The sequence below is a fragment of the Haliotis asinina genome, chromosome 9, assembly GCF_037392515.1.
Source record: "Haliotis asinina isolate JCU_RB_2024 chromosome 9, JCU_Hal_asi_v2, whole genome shotgun sequence".
Classification (NCBI taxonomy): Eukaryota; Metazoa; Mollusca; class Gastropoda; order Lepetellida; family Haliotidae; genus Haliotis; species Haliotis asinina.
This window is the reverse complement of record NC_090288.1, coordinates 25,290,550-25,302,634: the sequence shown is the minus strand read 5'-3', so window position 1 is coordinate 25,302,634 and position 12,085 is coordinate 25,290,550. Positions and strand designations below refer to the sequence as shown.

Here is a 12,085-nt window from a genome sequence, read left to right as displayed (position 1 = left end):
CCGAATTATATAGAAAAATGGGTTACTTAGGGTCCGAGTAAGACAGCTTCAACTGTATCTGATTAAAAAAAGCCTGAGGTAAACAAAGTTTATTGTGATTCAACAGAATAAATATTCCTCTTTAATTTGACAGATATGAAAGTGGCTTGATAGGGAGAGATTAAATCTGAGGCATATAATAGTTCTCACCTTGGTAACAGAAGTATAACAACATATAAGAATGAAGATTTTTATGGATATCAACTTCTTTATGTGAGAACACAACGTTTCGGAGTTAATGCTTACTCCTTCATCAGGTGATTGAGAAAGGGGATACAGAGGTGTATTTATATGTACAGGTAAAACAATAACAAAGTAGCAAGTGGAATGAGTTAACGAAAGCTGGAAGCCAGTATAAACAAGCACTGATAGGAAGCCGATAGTTATGATAACAATGATCGAAGCCAATGGTAATGCATTACAGTTGATTGGATATGTTTACATAACACAGATACAGGGTAAGGACGATGTACATGATTGGGGATAAGGATGGAAGCCAATGGTGATACATTACGCATGATAGGATGATGTACATAACACACGATAGGGGGTGAGCATGTTTACATGAGGGTTGATGATGTACAAACACAAGTAGGTAAGGATGTACTCGGGCAGACTGGCTATACATGAATTACATAGATAGAATGTACACAGATAGATGAGATTAATTTATCAATAAGTCCCAGGCACTTGGTAGGTACACTCCTTGGTCGCGGTTGATGGCTGGTTTCTGTCTCCGGATCTCGATGGCCTCTTGCAGTTTCCTTTGGCGCCAGTTGTTGTTGTTGGTAGATAGTATCCTAGTGTCCTCCCATCGAATTGAGTGTCCAGGGTTCTTGAGAATGTGTTCAGAGATGGCCGATTTCTGGTCAAGTTTGCTGACTGAGGTCTGATGTACCTTCATTCTGGTGTTGATTGGTCTCAGCGTTTCTCCAATGTATAGGTCGCCACAGTTGCAAGGGATCTGGTAGATGCATCCTCTTGGGTTAGGGTGTTCACAGCTGGGTCCTTTACCGTTGGCTTTTAGGTAGGTCTTGATGGTCTTGCCACTGGAGAAGGTGACATCGATGCTGGCTTTGGTCTTGATGAGGCGTGATATTTGATGACTGATGGGGCCAAGGTAGGGTATGGTTACTCTGATGGGTGATGGAGAAGGTTTGGGGCGGGGTTCTCAGTCCTTGAGGGTCTTGTTGATGGTGGCTGTGACGAGCTGGGGAGGGTAACCGTTGAGTGTGGTGAATGTCTTTCTGAGGTGGTCCAGTTCATTGTTTAGGGCATCGGGGTGGCAGAGGGCTTTGGCACGTCTGGTAAGGGTGGCGATGATAGCTTGCTTGATCTGAGGATGGTGGCAGGAGTTGTAGTGGATGTACTGGTCGGTGTGCGTCGGCTTGCAGTATACTGAGGTTCTAAGTCCATCGTCTGTGGTGTGGAGGGATACCAGGAGTAAGCATTAACACGTTGTGTTCTCACATAAAGAAGTTGATATCCATAAAAATCTTCATTCTTATGTATTTTCACTTCTAAATGACATTCAAAGAATTGATATAACAACATACATTTGGAGGTGGCATATCTTGTCAGAGAAAAATTTGTTCTGAATATGTTGGATGTTTGTTTCCTAGAAATATACGTCATTTTATTAATATTAGATATATATTTTATTTTAGTACATGTGTAATCACAAGTGAGTCAGTTATGCTGGAATTTTATTTTAGTATATGTGTAATCACAAGTGAGTCAGTTATGCTGGAATTTTATTTTAGTATATGTGTAATCACAAGTGAGTCAGTTATGCTGGAATTTTATTTTAGTATATGTGTAATCACAAGTGAGTCAGTTATGCTGGAATTTTATTTTAGTATATGTGTAATCACAAGTGAGTCAGTTATGCTGGAATTTTATTTTAGTATATGTGTAATCACAAGTGAGTCAGTTATGCTGGAATTTTATTTTAGTATATGTGTAATCACAAGTGAGTCAGTTATGCTGGAATGACAGTATCACATATCTATCCAAAACCAGTACCTACCTTAAAATCACATATTTATCCATACCTACTTACAATCACATATTTATCCATAACTACTTACAATCACATATTTATCCATACCTACTTACAATCACATATTTATCCATACCTACTTACAATCACATATTTATCCATACCTACTTACAATCACATATTTATCCATACACTTACAATCACAAATTTATCCATACCTACTTACAATCACATATTTATCCATACCTACTTACAATCACATATTTATCCATACCTACTTACAATCACATATTTATCCATACCTACTTACAATCACATATTTATCCATAACTACTTACAATCACATATTTATCCATACCTACTTACAATCACATATTTATCCATATCTACTTACAATCACATATTTATCCATAACTACTTACAATCACATATTTATCCATAACTACTTACAATCACATATTTATCCATACCTACTTACAATCACATATTTATCCATAACTACTTACAATCACATATTTATCCATAACTACTTACAATCACATATTTATCCATAACTACTTACAATCACATATTTATCCATACCTACTTACAATCACATATTTATCCATAACTACTTACAATCACATATTTATCCATACCTACTTACAATCACATATTTATCCATACCTACTTACAATCACATATTTATCCATAACTACTTACAATCACATATTTATCCATACCTACTTTTAATCATATGTTTATCCATTACCTGCTTATAATCACATATTTATCCAATACCTACTTGCCCGATCTGAATTTTTAACTCGCTAGGCAAGTCGAAGTTTCAAGATTGCTTGCCCGTGGGCTAGTGGGAAAATTCTGTCATATTAAATCAATATATGCCACATCATAAAGATATGTCGTAGAATCCTCCCGATTCAAATCACAATACACATCTTTCAAATGAGCATGTGATTGCTAGCAAAGTTGTTTACCTCTCCCCCCACCCGGACATTTTGACAGTATTATGCACACTGCCACTGGTTGAGACATGTGCAGCTCAGCCAGTCACGTTATGTGTAGTATAGGATGCTAGGCTTTCTCCTTTGCATCTTCGTACCGATTGTGGGTATCATTACAAGACGATCACATATCAATAAAAATGGAGAAATTCATCCCTGTAACTAAACGTTCTGATAACATTAAACTGAAGAAAATTCAAGCTGGAAAGGATAAGGACTATGAAAAAACAAGAGTCATCAGAAGATGACATATACCCCCGGTCCCCACATATTTGAAAGGACAAATCATCTGACAGTTACTTGATGTTTTCTTAGACTAAGTCTGAATATTTTCCAAGGAAGTCATGAAATATATAAATGCCATATATCTGTAAACAGCAAAAGGCACCACTTCAAGTTCTGTCTCAAATATCTGCCAGGATCTGTTAAAAGATATGAAATGGTTTTTGAGTTGTCCTCTGGAAACGAAACCTATCCCTCCATTTTGAGACGAAGTCAGATTGTTTCAATAGAAAGCAGGAAAAATAAAAATGCCAAAACACTGTAAATAAAAAAGGCACCACTTTGTGGTCTGCCTGAAAGATCTGCCAAGTTTTGCTGTAAGATATGAAATAGTTTTCAAGTTGTGCTCCAGAAACAAAGCCCATCCCATTTTGAGACTAAGTCAGAATCGTTTCCATGGAAACTGGAAAATGATAAATCACAAAAATTTGTAAATAGCAAAATCACCACTTTAGGGTCTCCCTACATATTTGCAAAGCTTTGCTGAAAGATATTTAGAAGTTTGTGAGTTCTACTCCGGAAACAAACCCCATCCCTCCGTTTTGAGACAAAGTCTGAAACGTTTCCATGAAAACCCAGAAAATTATAAATCACAAAAACCTGTACATAGCAAAAGGCACCGCTTTGGGGTCTGCATCATATATCTACCAACTTTTGCTGACAGATATTAGGAACTTTTGGAGATGTGCTCCGGAAACTAAACACACCTCTCACTTTTGAGACAAATCAGAATTGTTTCCATGAAAACCAAGAAACTAAGAAATCACAACAAGAGTCATCACAAGATGACATATCCCCCCGGCCCCAACATATTTGAAAGGACAAATCATTTGACAGTTACTTATTGTGTTTTTAGACAATGTCTGACTTGTTTCCATTGAATTCATGAAAAATATAAATGCCATGTATCTGTAATCAGAAAAAGTCACCACTTCAAGATCTCTCTCATATATCTGCCAAGATCTTTTCAAAGATATGAAATGGTTTTTGAGTTCAACTCTGGAAACGAAGCCCATCTCTCCATTTTGAGATTACGTCCGAAACCTAGAAAATAATAAATCACAAAAACCTGTAAGTACCAAAAGGGACCACTTTAGGTTCTGACTCATGTATGCAACAAGTCCTGCAGAAAAATATTGAACGGTTTTGAGGTTCCCTGCTCCAGAAACAAAGCCCACCCTACAATCAGACTAACACCAAAATGTTCCATGGCAAAAACCAAAAAAATGAAAACGTCAAAACTCTGCAAATAGCAAAAGGTACAACTACAGGTTGAGATTAATATATCTGTCAAGTTTGGTCTAAAAATATTGAACGGTTTCTGAGTTATGTTCCAGAAACAAAATGAAGATGGACGCACGGACGAACGGACAGACGATGCGACAACTATATCCTCCCGTATTAGATGCTGGGGGGATATAAAAAATATCTTAGTCAGAATACTAAAACTACCAAAAGGCACCAGAACACCATCAGACCTATCTATGTGCCAAGTGTGGTGAAGAAATAGTGACCACGATTTAAGTTCTGGTCCGGAAAAGAGCACTATGACCACATTCAGTCAAAGTCAAAAGTGTTGCCATGGAAACCATTAGAAATAAATGTTTTTATCTGGGTCCAACAGCACATCTATGGATCATGCTTGATATGTGAGCCAAGTGTGATAAAGATAGCTGGTGTAGTATGGTATACTTGCCTCAGACAAGATGATATCATGGAAACAACAAAAATTACAATATATATATGGGTATAACTCCCAAAAGATACATCTAGGGATCATGGTTGACATGTGTACCAAGACTGGTTAAGCTATCATGAATAGTTTAGGAGATATGCTTTGGACAAAGTGTGACAGGACACGGACAGATGCATGGACAGACAAAACTTTGCAAATATTGTATTCCATATCCTCTGCAACTTTGTTGTTGTGTAGGATAATAACGGGTTAACACATCTGTTATGGAAAACCATTATGCACTGCTTTTGTGCTATTTCAGCATCACTAAAACCTGTGTTGTAGTTCAACCTTTATAGCAGCAGTGTCTGAACAACGGGACTCATCCACTCATCTTTTCAAGAACCATGTTTATTCAAACACAGTTTTGACAGGGCACTGAACATTATTTTAACAAGCATATTTCCAGAAATCTCTTGTACTGGTGTGGTTATTCTATTTATTACCCATAATGTATTTTGAAAAGAAGAATCACAAAATAAATATTTGTCAGTGAACTTTAATCATGAAAAGTAGATCCATCAACCAACCATATTTCTTCTCGCTTAGCTGACCAATCAAGATTGAGCATTACTGAAAAACACATGGGTGAATATCTAAAAACTAATTACCTATGTATTCCTAGCGCTAATGGGTAATAACTGTAAATGTGCAAGTAATCAATTTTTGTCAGATTTTGTGTTCATACAGTGCTATATAGAAAGCAGTAGTCCAAGAAGAGGTTTGTACAGTTAGGTCAGACTAATACCAGTTCATGTAGGCTTAACAAACAACAGAATTTAGGGATCTTAAATGTTTTTAGATATTCTGAAATGTAGTCTCAGCACATATTATGATAGATATTAGTAATCCCTTGCAGTTGTTAACATATACTGAAATACATCCCATCAGGCAAAATTCCAAATGCAACTGCTTGGGGTTTTTTTCAAGATAAATCAATTCTGGATGAACACACAAACCAGCCATGCTGATGTTTATAAATGTTATCCGGTTCATTTGGTAAGTTTGCTATGGTGGAGTTGTTACTAGTAACTGTGTGGGTTCTGTTCAGAACTTGCTACTCACATGGCTTCAGGCAGTGGTAGGACAGCTGCTTCACCACACACGGAACGTCCTTCTGAAACACAAACAGCAGAGTGAAGGTGTATCTTACTTCCTCTAGCATCCAGAAGTGGTAGGTTACACCAATGGTTTAAAAGCGTAAGTCTCAGGATATATACATAATTTTGATGGAAACAAAAAAAACATTCCTTTTAAACTGAAAAAGAGAATGGAAATCTAGATTTTTACTGGACAGGATATTTTTATAACAAACATTTCCATGCAACTAGTACATGCTCAAGATGTCAATCTCTATGATGCACATAGTATTATCAATCTCAACTCCTGGGGAATATATAACTCTTGCAACCACTAGGTGCACTGAGTCACTGTGGTTTTCTCATCCTTAGGAGGCACCCATTCACACTTGGGTGGACAGTCCCAGTACTTTACCCAAGTTCACTGTACGTTGCTGTATCTACTAGGTTTTACATATTCATGTGGCCACCATCTAGTCATTTGTCAATGGATTGGTGGGTTCTTTTAAGGGAATAGGGTTGTATACTCTACACTAGGGGAAACTGGAAAAATGACACATTCTAAAAACCTGTAAATAGCAAAAGCACCACTTTAAGGTCTCCCCTACATATCTGCCAAGTTTTGCAGAAATTTTTTTAACGAGTTTGTGAGTTCTGCTCCAGAAACAAAGCCCATCCCTCCATTTTGAGACCAAAACGTTTCCATGGAAACCAAGAAAATGACAAATCACAAAAACCTGTACATAGCAAAAGGCACCACTTTAGGTTCTGATTGATATATCTACCAAGTTTTGCAGAAACACACCTCTCACTTTTGAGACAAAGACCGAATCGTTTCCATGGAAGCCCAGAAACTAAGAAATCACAACAAAATGAAAATAGCAAAAGGCACCATTTTAGCTTCTGATTGGTTTATCTACCAAGTTTCGCAAAAAAATAAAGAACAGACTTTGAGTTCTGCTCCAGAAACGAAGCCCATCCCTCCATTTTGAGACTATGTCCGAAACCTTTCCATGAGATCCCGGTTTTGAACGTTTTTTGAGTTCTGCTCCAGAAACGAAACACATCTCTCACTTTTGAGACTATGTCTGAAATGTTTCCATGGAAACCTAGAAAATAATAAATCACAAAAACCTGTAAGTAGCAAAAGGCTCCACTTTAGGTTCTGATTGATATATCTACCAAGTTTTGCAGAAAAATATTGAATGAATTTTGAGTTCTGCTCCAGAAATGAAACACACCTCTCACTTTTGAGACTATGTCCGAAACGTTTCCATGAAAACCAAGAAAATAATAAATCACAAAAACCTGTACACTTTAGGTTCTGATTGATATATCTACCAAGTTTTGCAGAAAAATACTGAACGTTTTTCCAGTTCTGCTCCAAAGCCAACCCCACCATAAGACTAATACCAAAATGTTCCATGCAAAAACAAAATAAAAATGCCAAAAATCTGTAAATAGCAAAAGGCACAACCATAGGTTGAGATTATTATATCTATCAAGTTTGGTTTGAAGATATTCAACAGTTTCTGAGTTATGCTCTGGAAACAAAATAATTACGGACAGAAAAGGCGTCGACTATATTCCCCCGCATTACATGCCAGGGGGATAAAAAACGTGGTTGAGTCATACCAAGTGATTGAAAGTTGCCGAAAAGTGTGCTTCACTCTTGACTGCCAATAAACAAAGGACTAGTTACATAATTCTGTCACAACTATAGCACTGCAGAGAACTGAAACTGACATAATCTGAGGAAGGATTTTGAGTTAGTCGTAAATAATTTTATATTTTGCTGATTTCTTGGTGTCAAGAAAGATGTGACATGAAGAGAAACATTTAGCCGTCATGCATAGAAGTGTGGCGTGATCTGAAATATTCCATGTATCTTTTAGCTGATACATGGCAGATGACATGAACATAAAGCACAATATGTGAGAACAGCTTAGCATGGTAAGAACATGTTGAAATCCAAATCAAACAGAAAATATTGGAAAATATGAGGCTTATAACTCACTAAAAACTAAGAAACATACCAAATTTCATTCAGTTGTCAATGAAAGTGGATGAGTAATGGCTACAGTAAGGTATAAATCTAGATAAACTTCACTACAATCCTTGTAGATTTAACAATTTTGAGAAGTATCTGAGGATATTTTATACATAGATGGGAAACACCATGGTTGCCATAGTTAGGTCATGTGAACTAGTTCAGTTTTTAGGCTGTTCCCTCTGTATCCCTACACTTTACATGACTGCAAATAGCATATGTTGAAACTAAATTCAGTAAGCTGTGAATACATATATCCATTAAAGTATGTTTACTCATACAATCTAGCAAAAAATATGGATTCAACTGCTGCTGAAAACAATAGTTCAGACTACAGATGGCAATTAGGTCATTTAGCCAGGTATGACAATGGACTGTCAACTCACCTGGCATGAAATGCATGTGCTGCCTACGGGCAAAAGGAGTCACCTCAAACATATTTCATGCTTTTTCATGTGTGTTCAATATGTATCATCTATTGATTAACATCTTATGTGTCTTTCTTTCTTAAGGTTTATGTTGATACCCATAGTAAAGCTTAAATCGCCTGTCGTAATAAATGTCTCAAAATATATAGGTGGCATGAACACCCAAAGATACACAAAGATGACATATGCCCTCAACATCCAACATTCCCTACAGCTCGTACATGTCTCTCATACCCTTCGTGCACTGATACACAAAGATGACATATGCCCTCAACATCCAACATACCCTACAGCTCGTACATGTCTCTAATACCCTTTGTGTATGTAACACCAAGATGACATATGCCCTCAACATCCAACATACCTTACAGCTCGTACATGTCTCTAAAACCCTTTGTGTATGTAACACCAAGATGACATATGCCCTCAACATCCAACATACCCTACAGCTCGTACATGTCTCAAATACCCTTTGTGTACTGATTATGTAACACCAAGATGACATATGCCCTCAACATCCAACATACCTTACAGCTCGTACATGTCTGTCATACCTTACATGTACTGACACACCAAGATGACGTATGCCCTCAACATCCAACATACCCTACAGATCGTACATGTCTGTCATACCTTACATGTACTGATACACCAAGATGACATATGCCCTCAACATCCAACATACCCTACAGATCGTACATGTCTGTCATACCTTACATGTACTGATACACCAAGATGACATATGCCCTCAACATCCAACACACCCTACAGCTCCTACATGTCTGTCATACCTTACATGTACTGATACACCAAGATGACATATGCCCTCAACATCCAACATACCCTACAGATCGTACATGTCTGTCATACCTTACATGTACTGATACACCATGATGACATATGCCCTCAACATCCAACATACCTTACAGCTCCTACATGTCTGTCATACCTTACATGTACTGATACACCAAGATGACATATGCCCTCAACATCCAACATACCCTACAGATCGTACATGTCTGTCATACCTTACATGTACTGATACACCAAGATGACATATGCCCTCAACATCCAACATACCCTACAGCTCCTACATGTCTGTCATACCTTACATGCACTGATACACCAAGATGACATATACCCTCAACATCCAACATACCTTACATGTACTGATACACCAAGATGACATATACCCTCAACATCCAACATACCTTACATGTACTGATACACCAAGCTGACATATACCCTCAACATCCAACATACCTTACATGTACTGATACACCAAGCTGACATATACCCTCAACATCCAACATACCTTACATGTACTGATACACCAAGCTGACATATACCCTCAACATCCAACATACCTTACATGTACTGATACACCAAGATGACATATACCCTCAACATCCAACATACCTTACATGTACTGATACACCAAGCTGACATATACCCTCAACATCCAACATACCTTACATGTACTGATACACCAAGATGACATATACCCTCAATATCCAACATACCCTTACATGTACTGATACACCAAGATGACATATGCCCTCAACATCCAACATACCTTACATGTACTGATACACCAAGATGACATATGCCCTCAACATCCAACATACCTTACATGTACTGATACACCAAGATGACATATACCCTCAACATCCAACATACCTTACATGTACTGATACACCAAGATGACATATGCCCTCAACATCCAACATACCCTACAGCTCCTACATGTCTGTCATACCTTACATGCACTGATACACCAAGATGACATATACCCTCAACATCCAACATACCTTACATGTACTGATACACCAAGATGACATATACCCTCAACATCCAACATACCTTACATGTACTGATACACCAAGCTGACATATACCCTCAACATCCAACATACCTTACATGTACTGATACACCAAGCTGACATATACCCTCAACATCCAACATACCTTACATGTACTGATACACCAAGCTGACATATACCCTCAACATCCAACATACCTTACATGTACTGATACACCAAGATGACATATACCCTCAACATCCAACATACCTTACATGTACTGATACACCAAGCTGACATATACCCTCAACATCCAACATACCTTACATGTACTGATACACCAAGATGACATATACCCTCAATATCCAACATACCCTTACATGTACTGATACACCAAGATGACATATGCCCTCAACATCCAACATACCTTACATGTACTGATACACCAAGCTGACATATACCCTCAACATCCAACATACCTTACATGTACTGATACACCAAGCTGACATATACCCTCAACATCCAACATACCTTACATGTACTGATACACCAAGATGACATATACCCTCCACATCCAACATACCTTACAGCTCCTACATGTCTGTCATACCTTACATGTACTGATACACCAAGCTGACATATACCCTCAACATCCAACATACCTTACATGTACTGATACACCAAGATGACATATACCCTCAACATCCAACATACCCTTACATGTACTGATACACCAAGCTGACATATACCCTCAACATCCAACATACCTTACATGTACTGATACACCAAGCTGACATATACCCTCAACATCCAACATACCCTTACATGTACTGATACACCAAGATGACATATGCCCTCAACATCCAACATACCTTACATGTACTGATACACCAAGCTGACACATAATACAGTCCATACATCACTTGTCTGCCAGCTTTAAACTCTCAGTTTCCCCTTTGTATTGTGATTTTGCATGAAGCCTAATACAATACACTATAGTAATAATATATCAACTCCATACTCACAATGGAGATAAAAAACTTTAATTGTTAGCATATCAATGAGACTGCAAGGTGTTACAAAGTGAATGGATGCAGCATGTTCCAGATATCATATCAAGTAATACAATTATACCAAGCGGCGATAATGTTATATTTACAAAATCACCCCCAAACACAAATACCACACCACCACACACCCTTAACACACCACCACACACTCCTATCACACCACCAAAGAAACCTACCACACCACCACACACTCCTATCACACCATAAAACACAACTACCACACCACCACACACCCCTACCATACCAACACACACCCCTACTATACCACCATATAACCCAATCACACCTCCACACACAACTACATCACCACATCATACCACCATACACGTCCATCACACTACAACACATCCTTATCACACCTCCGCACACAACTATCACAACACCACACACCCCTAACACACCACCAAACACTCTTATCACACCCCCAAACACAACTACCATACCATCACCCACCCCTATCGTACCACCATACACCCCCATCACACTACCACTCTCCCCTACCACACAACTAAACACAACTACCACACCACCACACACCCTTGTCACACCACAACACACCCCATCACACCACCAAACAACTACCGCACCACCAAAC

At 38.1% G+C, this 12,085-nt stretch overlaps 1 protein-coding gene across 1 annotated transcript in view; it reads right to left on the bottom strand.

Annotated features, from left to right (window-relative positions):
- LOC137296319 (uncharacterized) overlaps window positions 1-12,085 on the bottom strand; it is an 87,628-nt gene that overhangs the window by 60,426 nt on the left and 15,117 nt on the right. Inside the window, exon 2 of the mRNA XM_067828090.1 lies at window positions 6,128-6,179. Within this exon, the coding sequence (XP_067684191.1) occupies window positions 6,128-6,179 (52 nt within the window). The remainder of the gene's footprint in view (window positions 1-6,127; window positions 6,180-12,085) is intronic.